Source organism: Chelonia mydas, chromosome 15, assembly GCF_015237465.2.
Source record: "Chelonia mydas isolate rCheMyd1 chromosome 15, rCheMyd1.pri.v2, whole genome shotgun sequence".
Lineage (NCBI taxonomy): Eukaryota > Metazoa > Chordata > Testudines > Cheloniidae > Chelonia > Chelonia mydas.
The window spans coordinates 9,242,119-9,259,623 of NC_057856.1; the positions used below are offsets into that span (position 1 = coordinate 9,242,119).

A 17,505-nucleotide genomic window follows, 5' to 3' on the forward strand; every position below is an offset into this window, starting at 1 on the left:
CATATACCTAACCTAATCTGAGAAACTGCCTTCTCTTGGGGCTGTCACCCATATCTGTCCTCACTCCATCTCTGCTGAACCGCAGGGCACACTAACACTTTACAGCCACACGGAACGTGCTCCTTGGGGCAACAACCACAACATTCCACTTGCCCTGGAAAGTGCCCAGTCAGCTTTCGGATGCTGTCGATGTAATTACAAACAACAGTACCTCCTCCTCCTCCAGAGACTCCGTCAGTGGCCCGTTCCGCGCCTCCTGGAAAAGGATTTTCTTCATTTTCCGGTACTGAAGGTTATCCAGCTCGCGTACAGCATCTTTCGTCCTTTGTATTAGGTCAATTAGGACCCGGGGCGGCCGGTCTCGGCGAACAAAGTCATGCTGATTTTGAGACGAGAGAAGATATGTGGCCTCAGACACAGCACCATACGTGTTTTACCAGACAACATGAGCCATTGTAATTATTACATTAAAAGTCACCTGATATGACATTTCTTCCCCCATCCTCAACACCGTTAGGTACCAAAGCTCCCAAAATTCATTTAGCGCTGATTAGATGCACCGTACATCAGCCACATCAACATAAGTGAGCAAGCTAGCCATGCGGCAGCCTGACATACAGCATTCAGATGGTGAAATGCTTCATTCAACGGTCATAAAAATCGGCAGGAGTGCAGGACTCTGCCATGCAAAGGATATGGAGAAATATGGTCACTGCTCTACTTGACAAATCAGAGATCAACTCAGAGTGGAGGGGCTAGCGGGTAGGGCACTAGACTATATGCCAGGAGACCTGGGGTCTATTCCCACTTCTGCCACTGACCTGCTAGGTGACCCTGGTCAAGTCACTTCACCCCCCTCTGCCCATTTTCCCCTCCCAGCTTTTGGTCTGCCTTGCTTGTTTAAACTATGTGCTCTTTGGGGCAGAGTCTGTCCTGTGCCTAGCACAACAGGGCCTAAATCTTGGGTGGGGCCACTGAGATACTGTCATACAAACAGTAACTGATCTGTTCCCTCCCTGTGTACGTACACACAGACACACTTACTCCTCTTTCTCTCTCTCTTACACAGTAATCCAAGGAGCAACATAATCAAATTTAAACAGCAGCCAACTTGCAGATTATATACAGTTTAAGTAAAGATGAGTATATTAGGTACATAAATAAGTAGATACTCAAGGAGGAAGGAATTCTTACTCCTGTGACTGGAGACTTCCTGCCTACACCTCATGCAAAGATTTATCCTCTAGACCTTTCAGATTCATAAATAGGAATAATGGGAGGACTAAGGGTTTTACTGCGCTCCCAGTAAGTCAATCAATGGGAATAGGATCAGGTCTTTACATAGATCCCGGTTCAGAAAAGAACTTCAACACATGGCAGAGTTCATCCCTACTTAGGATAGCACTTAAAACGCATCTTTGAATGTGCTCCTGCCCGCAGATAGTCAATAGGGACCACTGACAGAATTTGTGGCTAGCAGCCTTTTGATTGAATGAAACATTCTGGACAGCGTATTCATTTGCCAATATTCTGCACATCCTCCTTACGTTAGCCTATGTTGCTCGTAGGCAACACAGTAGGATACATTTTTAAAGTGTTCTAAAGAGCAAGTGTATCCTATATATTTCTTCAGGCAAGGACAATGAAGCAAAGGGAAAAGATTCTGTCACCTAAAGATTTGTAACCAGAAGGCCTGATGCAGCAAACACTCACTACTGGGATAGCGCAAAGTATTTTGAAGAGCCCTGTTGACTTCCATGGAACTAGTCACAGTAATAAGAACTACCCTGGGTTCATGATCTGGCCCATATTTGTTCTATTTGCAATATAAATCAAATCGTTACAAGAAATGACGCCAGGCATACATGATATGTGAAGATGAAGCACTCCTCAAGAGAGGAGTCTCATATCCAGAAGAGCCATGAGGATCAGATTAACTTGTGTTAATGATCTGTAAACAGATGTATACCAAAGGCTTATTTTTTAAATTTTTAAATAAATTACAGCTATTGTGCATTTGAGTTTTATTAAAAAAGATGCCCATTCATTTCATTATCAAAGTGTCTTTTATTATAACTCAAGTTTTGACAGTCATTTCACAGGGAAGAAAACTGAATAATTTCTGTTCCTTTATATGCAGACACTCCAATTTAAGTTTTTTTAAAATAATGTAAACACTGGCAAATGAATGAAGTCAACTTGCAGCTAATTGTGGGTGGAGATAAAATTACCATTTTCATCTCACTGTAGAGAATTTTTAAAATAGAAAAAAATGCATTTCAAACCATGTTACTGATTCTGGAAGTGCCAACATTAATCCACGCCAAATGCGCCCGTTCAGCCAAGTACTCAAACACGTGGTTAATTTTAAGCTTATATGAGTAGTCCCAGTGCAATACATGGGACTAATTGAATGCTTAAAGTTAAGCTGGTGTTTTAATAACTTATTGAATCAGGGCCCGAGTTAGATTGCAAGGTACATGCATGAAATAGAAGAGTAAAAAGTCATCCTTATCTAAATTATGATTATCTGTATTATAGTAGTATCTATAAACCCCAAAAAAGATCAAGGCCCCACTGAGCCTGGCTCTGCACTCACACATATTAAGAGAGAGTCTTCACTCCAAAGAGTTACAACCTAAATATAGACATGACAGATTAAGGGTGGTAAGGGAAACAGAGGCAAAGAGGGGAAAGTGAGTTGCCCAAGGTGACACAGCAAGTCAGTGGCAGAATCAGAAATAGAATCCACATCTCCAAGTAACAAATGGTGAAAATCAAGCTAGATTTTAAAATTCCTTCCAGTCTAAAAAAAAAAAAAAAATCTAAGGTGACACATATGGTTATTTGTTTTGGTTTTTAAACTACACTTTAAAATTTAACTGTCCCTTTAACAAAGCTCATACCATATACTGAGCTGACATTGCATTCATTCTCAGAAGCATTTAATTCAACAATCACTTAGTACACTCCCCATAGAAAAATACCACCACAAACATAACCTTACATCCCTTCTTATGTAAAAGAGCCTGGACTGCCCAAAAAATGGCTCGAAAGAAGAAAGTATTGTGTGCTGTAAGCTGAAGAACTTTGGGGCTGATGAAGAAGGGAACAAATTTGTGGCACAGCAATCAAAGTCTTCCGATAAAGCAAGGACAGAAAATGTGCAATCTATGAATGACGTCTCAGCTCCAATTGTTTACACAGACTCCTGCCCAAGGTAACCATGAAATCATATCCTTCAATGAACTTGCACTATTACTAGAGAGCCGATGGATTGCCAAGCCACATGAATGAATCATCAAGAAACTAACAACATAAACCTATTAGCTGGTCAAAGGATTATCAATGTGCTGCAAGTGGAACCAGAGAAGAAAACACTGGTCTGTGCTGCACAGCACATCGAGCACAGGGAAAAAATACACCGGGCTCTGAAGAGATTAAAAACGGAGCCTCATTTATCAGCATTTCCTTGGAAAACCAAGCCATAGGAGTTAAATATATATACTATATGGTCCAGGTTTACAGCAAAGCCAGAAGAAAGAGCGCAAAGCTGACTATGCAGTACAGAGTGTATGGTTTCGATTTCTTACTTCGCGAATCAAGAGAGGCTCTGATGCATCCATGAGAACACATTTTACTGAGCTGAAAGAGCAACAAGAGAAGCCATAAAACAAAGGCTGAATGGTAGCCTTAGAACAAAAATCAGCATCAAAAGACTGCAAGGTAAGCACAGAGCAGCGATTTAACCAACTGTGGAAATGAAGCAAAAAACACTATGGAGCTAGTGATTCCTCTGCCGAAATATTTAAGGAAAAACTGGGTCCCGTTTACCTGGTGTGGAACAGCAGCATGCCATGCAATTCTCACCAGCAGCCAGGCACTGCAACCAGAGGAATAGCAGGCCACTGATCAATTTTAAAGAAAGGCAATATGTAAAAAAAGCCTGATGGAAAAGGGGCCGGACAATTTTCACACATGGCTACCTTCTAAAGAAATGCTGCTCCTTGAATTTCCCAAAGATAAAGCCCCTGGAGTTATACAAGGCTCCTACGCTTTTCAGGTAGGCTGTAGCCAGATGACATAAGGAGTTGAATGTCTGATTTAGGATTCACTTCCTATCTGTAACGTCAATAAACTGGGGACACAACCTTCAGTATGTGGTCCCTGGCCTACTTTCATATTATAAACTGTAAACTGCTGCAAAGTAAGTGCAGCAAAGAACCTTTCTTTACTCCCAAAACAAATGGTAATTGATTAGGTTTGGGAATGAAAACTGGCGAAAGACCATAAACAAAGGGCAATAATAAATGACAAGGTATCAAGTTTAGGGAAAGACTCTGATCAGTTGCTGTGGGAATTGGTGCTAAGTAAGTTTTAATTTAAGATCTTCATTAATAATACAGAAAAGGGCGTAAAAGGCATGTTAATGGTTAAGTCACAAAGCTTACTACATTGGGAGGAGTTGCTAGCACCAGTCTGGACAGAGAAATAATAGGGAGATGGAGAGATTAGAAACATGGATAGAAAACCAAAGGAGGCGATTCAACTTGAAAAAAATCTAAGACTTAAAAAAAAAAAATTACTACATGCGAACAATAATGCTAAAAAAGACCTACGGGTAGCAGTCGACAGGAAATTAGACAAGATTTTGCAACAAGACAGGAGCCAAAAAGGCCAAATGAAGTTTTGGGCTGTATACAAAGAAGCATCATCATTACAGAGCAGAGAAGAAACAGCCCTCCATATGGCTCAAGTGTAACCAGACCTGGAACAGTGTTTTCTGCTGTGGGCACATCAATACCAGAAAGATGTGTCAAAATGGAGAGATTTAGAGGAGAACAAAATGATCAGGAGGGCTGGAAGGACTGACTCAGGAGAAAAGAGCTGCATATCTATCGTTTGGCTAAGAGAAGAGAAAGCAGAACAATCAGGGAAATTGTAGAACACTACAAACATTTGAAAGGTGCAAACACCATGGGCGGAGAAGAAGTGAGCGAGTGCTTCCAGATGGCATTACTGGGATTAATAGCATGAAATTGGGAAAAGGAAAATTTAGGCTGAAAATCCTCCTGACAGGCTGTGAAACAGTCGCCCTAGGGAAATGGTGGAAGACCCATTGCTGGGGCTTAAGACTAGATTGCTGAAGACTCTAGAGAATACACCATACAGAATAATCCTGCTCTGGCTGGTAGATGGACCGGCCGACCTAGAAGATCTTTTCCATCCCTAATTTCTGTGATTAATCAGTAACTATCTGCAAAACTTGATAAAGGACTCAGGCCTCTGATCATGCACAATGTAATGCAGTGGTGGATCTTGGAGAACTGGTAGCTCCACATCTCCCAGAAACTCTGTGCAGCTCACCCAAAATCTAAACCCAACTCGTTATATTATCTTTTTAGATCTCCCACCACGCCCGCAGAGAAAGCCTGTAGCACCAACCTTACAAATCTACAGTGCAACGCCATGGAACTGGGTAAGAGGAAACTGCCCACTGCACAACAGAAAGGTAACGTTTTCCTTCATGGGAGAATGAGGGAGAAAGAAACTTGGGTTGTATCAGAAGATTAATGGTCCCATGGTTTACAGAGAAGTTTGTGTAAAGGCTCCAGGCAGGGCCTTTGTTAAGGAAGGAGATCCATACAGTAACAATGGATGATAGCCAGCGTATGGTTCCAAAAGGGAATGAGTCACTGGGTTACATACATCAGAAGTGGGGGAAAAGGCCTATGCTTTTGGTGAGGAAATCTCAATGGAGAGGAGTTAGGAAGTGAAAAGTGATACCTTGCGCTACCATCTTGCTAGAACACAAACCTCTTGTGGCAAAGACGGGCAGAGCATTGGACAAGACAGGAACTGAGCTCAAAAGAAACAAGATTAATGTACAGGCAGTCCAGGGAAGTGTGGAAGAGAAGTCTGTGCAACCTGTCGAGGTAAGGGTCCATAAGCAGATCTGGCATCAGTAGAAGGGGAGCGGAACCGCCTGAGAAGAACGTGGATTGAGGTGGTGGAAGAAGTTTGTGGACAACACAGATGGGGAAAGCCCAGGAAAAGAGAGGAATGGTGGTGGCTCTGATCAAGTGCAAATAGCAATCTGAGGTAAGAAAATGGTGCATAAAAGAAAAAAAAACAAAAACAAATCCATTGAGTGTAAATGAAAACAAATACAAAGAAGTAAAGCTAGCTACCAAGCAGGCAGTGAAAGCCAAAGAGTGGCCAAGATGATTTATACGCCAACCTTGTAAATGACCCACAGCTAGCTGGCAAAAATATCTATAGCATTACAAAAATGAGACGCAAAGGGACGGAGGATGGTATTGTAACACCATTAGTAAATGATGACCGGGGATAGTAACACCTGAACAAGTGAAGGAGAGGGGGAAAAAATACTTTGAGAGGGTCTTAAACGAGGCAAACCCCTTTAGGGTGGAGTGACCAACATGTGACCCGCATGTAGTGCCTAACCCTCACACAGCAGTGGGTGAGGGGAGACACGCAGTTCAGGTAATGAAGAATGGTATGCCTCGAGACTCAATGTGACAGCAGACCCGGTGAAAGTCTTGGATGAGTGAGGCATACACTGCATAAGCAGAGAAGTTAAAGTCATATGGTGAGACAAGACAATTCCTGAAGGCTGGTGCAAGTCTATCCTGGTCCCAATACTTAAGAAGGGAAGTTTCCATGAATGCAAAAACTATTGAGGGATAAAACTAAGGTTGCATGGGATGAAGATACTGGAACAGACCCTGGGGCATGGTGGAACTTCTCCTGGAACAAGAACAGTTCAGCTTTAGGAAAGGACAAGGAACCACAGATGGTACGTCTGTAAATTGGCAAAGGACAGAGAAGTGGCTAGAGCACCAACAGGATAGTGTCTGGGCTTTTACAGACCTAGAAAAGGCATACAATAAAGAGGACAGAAGGATGCTCACACTGATGCTGAGGTAATACAGAGTGTCTGAGGATTTAGTAGCTATGGAGAGTGCCCTACATAGATCACCTAAAACGGTGATCCAAACATGTTTTGTAACGACAAGTGCCTTTGAAGTGAAAGTTGGACTGCACCTGTGGTTGGCCGCAAGTCCACTGCTGTTTATCATATTGATGGACTATATCAGCATGAAGATCCCAGTGGGAAAAGGGGAAAAGCTGCTCTATGCCGATGACACAGCAACCAGGGCACCCTCAAAAGAAGAGACAGAGGAAACAGTAAGCCATTGGTATAACCAGATAAGCTGGCATGTTCATGTGGATAACTAGGGGTGCCACAGGGAAACTGGACACAGAGATTAGTGGAGTGCGACTAAAGCAGACAGACCTGTTCAAGTACCTTGGCGGGTCAGGTGCAGAAGACGGTGAGCTTGAGTGCATTAGACAGTCCAGACTGAGGAGTGCTGGAAGAGTGTGGAATAACATCTCAGGGATTACGCATGACAGGTGTATGCCACAAAGACTAAAAGCCCAACTGTATAGAAAAATGGTGGGCCTCACACAGCTGTGTGGTGCAGAAGCATGGGTGACACAGACGGCAGACTCAGTGCCTACAGGTGTTCAAGATGAGAGGTTTTCATGCCATAAGAGGAGTTACACAAAGAGAGAGATTTCAAAAGGGAACTATTAGGATGGAAGTCAAAGTCCATGACGTGGCTGACAAAAACCAGGAAGGGCAACTTCACTGGTTCAGATACATGCAGGGGATAAATAAAAGGAGACCTGCTGAAGATAGCATGGCAGGAAAGGGACTCAAGAGGAAAGCCAAGGAAGCAATGGATGGATTGTGTCACAGAAGATGGTCAGCAGGTGGACTTTGGACAGACAAAGATGGAGGGTGCTTGCACAATGACTCAACGCCAGTTGATGTGATAAGGGGAAGATGGAAAAGAATACACACACTAATATCAAATTTCTGATTAACATTCTTTTCCTCCCCACTTCTAAGCCTATACACGAGGTCACCCTCCCTCCAGGCTAGAGATGGAGCACGCCTGTAACGCAGAACCCAACTCTGCTTCCTGCGCGCTCCATTGCCACGATACTAGACCAGGAGGCTGGTTTGCTGTTTTGAACTAAATCTGGAGTGCAGAAATCCTCTCTCGCCCCTCAAAGCTTTTGAGCACGTACCCTTAAGTCTTGTCTATACAACAGAAACTACCCACTGGATAATTTAACAGTGAGTGCCTGCAGCAGGTGCAACTAAACTAATGCTGGTGATGGTTTGTTCTTTCCTATGCTTATAGTTCAACTACATTCAGCGCTTCTGCAGAAATCACAATTAAATCCTTTATCCGCTTGCTGCTGACAGGCCCTTCCTTCAGCTAGGCAGGCTACTACACGAAACACAGCCTCATGAGACTTACAACTTCCTTCCAGAACTCAAACGCGTTCTCTGCAAAGCCCACTGGGGTACAAAGGGGCAGGAGTCCTGTGACTGCTCCCAAAGTAGTTCCTCACAACAGCATGAACCCTTTCCCCATGCAGCTTACTCACAGTCCTCTCGAATAGCTTGAACCTCGGAGTTTCCTGTTACAACAGATGCATTTTAACAGGAGCAGAATGAAGTCTGAAAACAGAACATCAAGTGCCCTAATTCTCTAGCAATTCAAACAAACAAGGCCACTAGGCTTCTAAATTTCACACTGGTAGGTTGCAATTTTCTGCAGGAACAATGCAGCCAGATATCAAAAGCGATTCTCAGAACCAGCTGTTTTGCCTGTAACAGGGTGGATTTCAAACGAACCATTTACATGAAAGGAGGTTTAAATGTGATGCCGTAGAAAGATGCATCAACAATAGTGGCAGCCAAGGTTGTGCATAAAGGATGAAATTCATCTCTGTGCAGAGGGCCAGTCCAAGGCCACGACAAAACACGCCAGTGCACAAGGGTGAGTTTCGCCCAGGTTAACCACAGCTGTCTGAAGTGCCATCTCATTCCACCCGACATTTGGCATTCCCAATTAGTATTGCAGACCAGCAAGGATCTGGTGGCAAGAAGTAGGGGACCATGAATTCGTTCATTTGTCGTGGTGAATTTTAAGGCTGTCTTGCAAAATTCTACTGGCCCAAAGTGAGTTTTAATTTTTGGAACCGACAAGTAAAATATCACCTATTTTCCACTATCACTGAAACGTAAAAGGGTGGGCAAATGGGTTCAGTGCCTGGACTGGGAAATGAATCCTAGAATATCAGGGTTGGAAGGGACCTCAGGAGGTCATCTAGTCCAACCCCCTGCTCAAAGCAGGACCGATCCCCAACTAAATCATCCCAGCCAGGGCTTTGTCAAGCCTGACCTTAAAAACTTCTAAGGAAGGAGTTTCCACCACCTCCCTAGGTAACGCATTCCAGGGTCATAGTCATGATACTTTTGCAAAGCTGCTTTAAAAAGATCTTTGCTTAGTTCAGCCATCCTTTATCATGTAAGCTGTGGGGAGGGAAGCTGTTAAATAGAACAGAAGTGGAAATTACATTTCTAAATGCAACTACATAGTAATCATAATAAAAAAGGGAGAATTCTCAGGAAAACCAATCCACAGGGTGCAAGTAGTCCTGACCTTGCAGCTCCTATGCCTACCTGGATACACTAGAAAATGGCCTACTCCACTCTGCCAAGTGACGTGCTGTCCCACCACCAATACTGGTAACATTACTCCACCTCCGACCTCCCTCCTTCCCTCCTCTAAACTTCTGAAATAGAAAAGTGAAAAGTTACCCGCAACAGGTCTGCTGACGATGGCCTTTCCTGAGGTATTTTCTGCAAGCAGTAATCAACAAATCCCCTAAAGGAGTCCGTCCTGTATATAGAGAGAGATTTAAGGGGGGGAATCAATTCAGGGTCCGGAAGGCACACTGGTGACTGTCAAAATTTACCTGTATCAGTAAGAGAAAAAAAATCTGTATTTCTTTGTTCTTAAGTTGTGGGACACGAGACAAACTGGATTGTTGCCAAGTGTACAGGTTAATTCCCTTGGTTCCTCCATGCAGGGAGAAACGCACAGACACTCACAGTGAGAGGGAAATCACAGTGTGCATTGGACAGTAAGATGTTCTGTACTGGAGTTCAAGTCCTTTTACTCTAGTGAAGGTGAAGTTTGCACTAGCAGATGCATCTTCCACGAGAGAGACGTTTCCTTTTCACACCTTGATGGTCTAGATCTCCATTTTATCCAGTCATTACTGACAACGCATCAGCTGTGGCACTTAAACACGTTTCAGGGCCTTGCTCAACTGGGGCTGGTATCTTGAGGGATTCCCTGCCTCCCCATGCCCAGGGAAAGAAAAACAGTTCCCTCCCTGCCAACGAAACTCAGACATTAACACATTTCAACGGGAGTTATATTTCTGTACAGACTACACTGATTTCCTTATGTTCTTAGTCTCTATCTGCATTTTTGGTGCCAATGTGAGGACAAAGGACAACAGAAAAGTCCATCACTAACAGGGATATTAATTCATATGCCATATTCACAGCTGTTGATACTCCACAGCAATCTTCCCCTCAATTTCACTAACAAGACCTTTGGATTCTCTGGTGCTCCAGACCAGCAGACAGAAAGCCTGTGACAGCTCCACACAGATTCTAGTGACTTAGGACAATGAATATTACTCCTGCGTTATTAAATTTAACATTTTATTCTGCCCCTAGTTTTTTTTAATTTTCCATATGCTGTACATGAAGCACAGTAGTTGCATAATAAACATCGCCAAGACAGAAGCTAGAGGTTTGGGTGGGTAGAAGATCAAGTTTTTGGCACCTCGAAAGGCGTGCAAGGCAGATTGGGATTATGGGACAAGTACATTAGCTGAATGTTTCCATTATGAAATAACTGACGTGACAATTTGAATGGCTACCATTAGGTTTCAGAGTTAACACATGCGCCGATAACAGGGCAAGTTCATACCCCCTCTGTGAGCTATTGTTTCAGGCTGTCTGCAGATTGAGGCAACCTCCAATGCCTCATACTCCACTTTTGGAGGGTTTCCTTTGCAATCATAAAAGAGCAAGACATTTTTAAAAATCAAAGCTTGGATTCTGGAACACAAGTGCGCAAGGTGAGGCGTCTGCAGCCACAGAGCCCTGAATATTTGACAAAGCTCCAAAAGTAACTTCCAGAAAAAGCTAATTGAAGCTACCTATCTGCAGCTATCCTTTCTCGCAGTTTTTGCTGCTCAGTTTCACTCACAGTTCCTCCTTCAGCCAAGCACCATTCACACCTGGAAATTCTGTTGACACTGACTTAGGTTGGCTTAATACACACACTAACATTTTACTTCATGCAGTACCGACAGGCGCGTAATTAGTACCTGCACACATCGGACTGCAGGACAGCCGAAGTGACAGCCGGTCAAAGCTAAGCCTACCTACGAGAGAATCTCTGTGCATCAGCAGATATGGAACTTGACAGCTGACAGTCAATCGCTACACCGGAACAAGTGCTTTCCTGGTCAGATATTTAACCATGTGAACGGTGCTGGAGAGGCCAAGGGTTTTCAGGAAAACAAAAACCAAGAGAGAACGGAGAGTAGCATGCTTACCATTCATTTGACTGTAACGTAGGGGAGTCATTCTGGGCTATATGATATAAGGCACTCATTGCATTCATGTTGAAAAGGGGAGGCTTCCGTTCGGCTGGAAAGACAAGAAAGAGGAGCGATAAAGCAGGCAAAGAAAACGGAGAAAGACAAGGAAGTTCAAGCACGCTAAATCAATAGCTCATTACTGTCGTCATGCCACATAAACCAATTATTTTAATCTCCGAGGTTAGTTCAGGACAGCCCTTTAGGGAAACCTGTTGGTTATCTGAATGCTGGATGGGACAGCTCCCGAGAAAGCAAGCGCAACCCAGTGGGTTTTACCTGTAAAAAGGGGTCTAGTATCTTTTACCCTAGTGACATCTTCCTGAGTTTGACCTGCTACAGTAAATACAGGACAAGAAAAAATTGTCTCCATAAGTGAAACATGATCACCATCAGCCCTGGAAAAGCTGGGACCTGGCACCTAAAAACGCTGGGTGTTCTGACTGACATCTGAGGCTAAAGAGGAAAAGATACCTTCAATTTTGGTGTCCTTGTAACTGCAACCAACTGGCAGAAGGACGACAATTTGCCGGCCTACCTGCTTCTTTGCTAAATTCCTCCTCAACTCCCCTTAGCCATAGTCACCCCTGGGAGTGCACTTTTGAAGGGGTACTCAACTACTGTCTGTCTGTGCTCTCCCCAGAACGGGGCACAACTGCTGATCACAGAAACCGAGGCGGGAGGACAGTTTTCACCCTGGTCCAAGGTCAGACAGACCATGACTCAATGCAGCCAGATTTTTAAGTTCATGTCAGGTCAGAGCAGAGCGGAGCAGCTGCTTGTCCCTGACATGCAATGTGCATACAACTCAACATAGTTTTTTTGTTTTTTTTTTCCAGACAATTGTGCAACTAATTTTGGCTATGCAAGAAATTGGGTCTTCACCATCCTGGGTCAGACAAACACTTGAGAGCCAGGCCCCGGTAGCTGAATAAGAAAACTGGTACTTTCCAAGAGTATTAGCAACAACAAGAAATACTTTGTAAAAAAGCTTTGAGATCCTTGAATGAAAAGCTCCATGGAAGTTCAAATATTAATTCAGCCTAAATGCCCACAGGGGGTCTATCGCAATACACACTTTACAGTGGGGAAAACAACCACAGAGAGGTTAAATGACTAGTTCAAACCCACAAAGCAGGGCTGGGAAGAGAACCCAGGAGCTCTGATTCTCCATTCCTTAATTCTAAAATACAAACTGCATCAGGGTGAAGCTCGTTTTAGCCACTGAAATGCCAGCCATCACACAGCATGGGAGATGGAACTACCCCCTTTCTGTCGGAAACAACATTTCTCCCCATTTCTGGTCCCCTTTGCCAAACCCCGGGGTCTGCTGCCAGCTGAAGGTTTACCAGAAATTCCATTTTCAGGGAGCTTTCCCTTACAGCAAAGGGAACTTCCGATAGATTGCTACAAACACAGTTTTAAAATGGGTTTTTTTTCTTTGTATTTGTTCAGTGAATCATTTTCAAAGTTAATTTTCAAACTTTAAAATGTGCACAGCCGTTCTACAGAACAGCTCCTGCAGCAACATATGCTAGTGCTAACTAGCCAAGTATTAGTTTCCATTAATTCCTTTTTGACCTATTCTTATTGAAACAGACTACCTGGTGTAGTATTCGGTTTATTAAAGCTTTCTTAAAAGCCAACTCTCAAGATACAGACGGTCCCACCATAACAGGGTACTGTCTGAATGCTTAACAACATTTAACAGCCATCACAGTGCAGGGTTTCACTGCTTATGTTTCATGTTTTTCTTATAACCCTTACTTATTTAATTGGCCCTGCACTGAGAATTATTGTGGTAACTGTCACTGAATATAGGGGAGAGGACATGTATTTTACCTGCTGGTGCAGACACTGAAGAAAACACAAGGGGTCCCTGATGAGGAGACTGGGATCAAGAACAGGAGAAAACAGAACAAATATGTCATGGCAGAATGGTGGGGGACAGAGGGAGGGAGGAGGAGTTATCTCCGAGGCCCCACTAAGAGCACAAGAGATTTTTTATCTTTGGGGTTTGTTGCTCATGTGCCGTTTCTTGCAACATGCCTCAGGGGTTTTTCTTGCTGGCTGGGGCAGCATTTAGGTTTCAAGTCTGATAGGTTATGCTGCCCCCTCTGAAGATTTTCCAGTGCAGTCAGGAAGTTATCCCACATCATCCCACATTTAGCCATGTTGCCTATTAATCAGCGTACACAGCATGCTAGGTCTCCCATCCACACGAAGCAGTCTTTGTATATAGAAGGGTGGGGTGCGCAATTCTCACAGAAATAGGCAGCTACTACAGCATTGCGCCAGGTGACCATTCTCTGGATGGTGAGGTGAGAAGCTGCTCATAAGTTCGGTGTTGATGTTTGTACACTGGAGGAAAGGAACTGGTGCTTCCCTCTACCTGAGGGAGTCAGTGACCCCACCACCACTACCAGTGGCTAGTAACCCAGCAAGAGTGACTCAGGGTCTGACAACTATTATAAAGAACACAGGACCCAAGTACTTGCGAGATGCCTTATTGCTTTATATTCCACTGAGCCCACGCAGGCCGACAGCACAGAACTGCTGACCACCCCCCCAAGACACCCCAGAGAGCACTGTGAGAGGCAGCACCTTCAAGATCCCATTGCTGTGGAGCTCCTGTCTCCCACTGCCATATATGAAAGCACACTGGTGGCACCCTCCCTCACATCGAAACTCAAGGCGTGGTTTCCTTTTTTGAGCTTCCTTTCTCTGCCTCTCAAAGTTGGTTCCCACTGTGGCATCTTGTCAGGCCTCTTACCCAGGTCCTATGGTTATCCATCAAGTGCTGTGAACATGCTTGTCCCTCTACACAATACAGAAGAAGATATGGGTCCAGTCCTCCAGGCAGACAATTCAACTGTACGGACAGCGCAGGTCAGACACAATACATGAGGTGAGCAATTTGAGAGTGGGATAAATAATCCCCTCTCAATGGTGTATTTTTAAAATGGCTTCTATGGATGAACACTGGAACGGTATCAGGGGAAAACCTGGTTTTAAGAAGGGATTTAAATGGAGCGGGCAGTGAAGCTTGCCGTCAGGGGCGGCACCGAAGAAGGCACAATAAAGAATGGAGGACACACAGTGTGTGGTTAGGTGGTGGCTGGTACTGGGGAACAGGAGTGAGACGGAACGTCGGAAGAAATGAGAGCTATCAAGTATTGCACGTTGTATTTTAGTTTCCTTTAGTTGAGGCTCCCAGAGGCTGTTGGGCATGGGTGTCCGGAATGTAAAGACAACAATAGCAAGGTGCTTCCCAATACTCTTAAGATGCCGTTCCACAATGGCTCCACACAGGGACAGGTCCCCAGTGTAGTGTCAGCACCACAGTCATCTCCTGGCATCTCCAGGAGCGATCGTTCTCTGTGATTACGGCTACACTGCAGCGGGGAGCAAGCTTCCCAGCCCAGGTGGACAGACTTGCATTAGCGGGGCTTAAGCCAGCACACTAGAAGTAGCGTGGGCATTGCAGGTCCGGCGGGGACTCAGGATAGCCACCCAAGCTCAGACCCGGGGGTCGGGTGGGCTTGAGAGCCTCAGCCACACTGCTCGACCCTCTAGCACGAGGCTCCCAGCTGCAGTCTAGAAAATCCCTCACTGTTGTAGCTTAACAGGCAGCCTGCACAGGGAATCAGCTGGAGTACTTTGATGGCTGAGGCTGAATTATCAACCATGTGTAGGCTCCACTCATCTGCTTGTTCAAGAATAGGATATTCATGCTCTTTCTTGGGCACAGGGTGAGGTTATTCGTTGTGGGTCTAGTGGAGCCATCCTAGGATGATACTGCCGTCGTACTGGGAAACGAGATGGACTGAAACAGCGTAAGAAGTGATGGCTGAGTGAGGAGTTTTCATACGGCAACTCCAACAGTTTGACAGAGTTTAAGGCATCTGTTTTTAAATCTGGGGTTGCAGGAGTTTATCATCTATATGTCCCAACAGGCCCCTTACCTGTAAGTGATTTCAAAAAAGCAGGTTGGAATCTTTATCGTTAGCTGTTGGCTCTAGGCCAAATTCAACTCAGAGGACAATTCCCACTAACTTCATTGGAAGCTTCATCTGTGTCTACACCAGCACGGAATTTGTTTCTATATCAGGAACTTGCTACCAAAGGGCTCAGTCCCCTGGATTGTACAGTACCTCAGCTCCTATGGAAATCAACAGGAGTTGCGGGCATAGAGCACCTTCTAGCGACATTCAGCAAGACACAGGATTGGGTTCAATGGAAGGACCTGACAGCGTAAGGAGCAGTTCTCCTGTGAATCTACTGTGAGCTCATCCGTGTGTTTCTGTTGGAAGCAGATAGTGAACTCTGGGAATAGGGGATAATTCATACAGAACTGCAGAACTCTGACAATTATAACCCACTGTCATCCAGGAGGAAGCTCAATTTCCAAACATAGCAGCCCGCTGAGACACCCAGATCCTACATCTGGATGCTTACACGGGCTCAGATAGGGATGTAAATGCTCTCTTCCCGTTCCAACAGTAAATGCCAATTTGAGGAACCAAATATAGGTCTGGGATGGTTTCTTAAGGAGCTCCTGTTTGAAAGCTGGGCCAGCAGAATCACATTTACAGCCTTGTCTTTTGCTTTCCTCCTGAGGAGCGTTTTAGCCAGAGGAACTTCAACATTCTAACTAGCTACAGCAGCTTCAGTGCTTCCTCCTCTACCAGCAACGGAGGATCTGCCCAAATCCAGCTCTGGCTAAACACATTAAAAAAGGCCAACCAAATCCTTTTTGTGCTCAGAGTTGTTATTCCCTGACCACCTCAGGGTAGAATAAAAACAAGTAGTGGTGACAGTTAACTCTTGATCTACCAGAGAGAATGAAGTGTTTGTAGTCAAGCATTTACCTGCAGGGTTTTCTAAGTGTGTCAGGATCTTTTTATTGAAGAGGGAGAAGAATCTTCCAGTCTTTTAGGACACCAGCATAAATCACATTCAGCATGATGGGTACTTGGCAATGGAGCAGAATAACGTATTTACTCACCTAACTCAATGCATGTGATCCCAAGAGACCAAATGTCTACCTTCCCATCATACTGGCCTTCGTCCATAGCCAAGATCACCTCTGGGGCCATCCTACCAAGCACAGCACAAAATACTCGGGTTATGGGAAAAAAAATCAACAGCACAGACCTTCTTAAAAAGACACCTTCATTGTCTTCAGTAGCGCAGCGGCCCCAGAACGTAAAGAATCAGCATGGAGCTGAGTAAAGCCATGCTGAAATAAAACAACGCTTGCCTGCATTAGCAGCTTCTCCAAGAAGCATTTTTAGGAAAGGAAAGAAAACAAGAGGCCAACCTGGATCGTCTTGCTGTTAGCGCAACATGCTGGCACATGGGAGACCCACACCAATCTCAAAGGCATTGTACCTGGAGTCAGCCAGCAGGGGCTGAAGTGTCGTAAAGGCGTCACTTTCAGTCTCCCCAGAGATGGTGGGTTTTTTCCACCGGCACGCCAGGAGCATTTTCCAGCAGACATGTGCAGCCTGTGAGTGCAGCTATGAAAGGAACAGGGGAATCTGGAACAGAGTGGGGAAATATGGCGGTCCAGAATAAAGGGAGGGGTGAAAAAACAGGGGACCCGGCTTGGGAAAGGTTCAGCCTCTTAACTTGCTACTTCAGGGAGGAAGTAGGCTTCTCACCCCATGTACTTGTGCAGAGGTTGGGCGATCTCTGGCATCAATGCCCTGGAGCGTCTGCCATGAAATAAATGGAGCATAAAGCTATGCTGGGCCACTGGGTTGGGAACATTAATCAACTCAAATGAACATCCAACAAGTTTCTTCAAAACAGAGTCCTAAATTATTTACATGCCTATCCCTGCTGCACAGTCAGACTGCCAGGGCTCTGGCCCCCCTGGGACTAGAGTTTGTCCATCACCGAGGACAAAGATTAATTTGTTAAGCT

The 17,505-nt window shown here is 44.6% G+C and overlaps 1 protein-coding gene across 8 annotated transcripts in view; it reads right to left on the reverse strand.

Moving 5' to 3' along the window:
- The window catches only part of TAOK3 (TAO kinase 3), a 141,976-nt gene that overhangs the window by 36,411 nt on the left and 88,060 nt on the right, over positions 1–17,505 (reverse strand). For 7 of the 8 annotated variants that reach the window (XM_037879189.2, XM_043529744.1, XM_043529746.1 and 4 more), the window contains 4 exons: positions 16,583–16,674; positions 11,533–11,626; positions 9,710–9,791; positions 212–379 (listed from right to left, as the gene is read on the reverse strand). In XM_037879189.2, the coding sequence (XP_037735117.1) occupies positions 212–379; positions 9,710–9,791; positions 11,533–11,626; positions 16,583–16,674 (436 nt within the window). Of the gene's footprint in view, positions 1–211; positions 380–9,709; positions 9,792–11,532; positions 11,627–16,582; positions 16,675–16,968; positions 17,118–17,505 lie in introns of all 8 variants that reach the window. The other variant, XM_037879191.2, reaches the window with a different exon arrangement.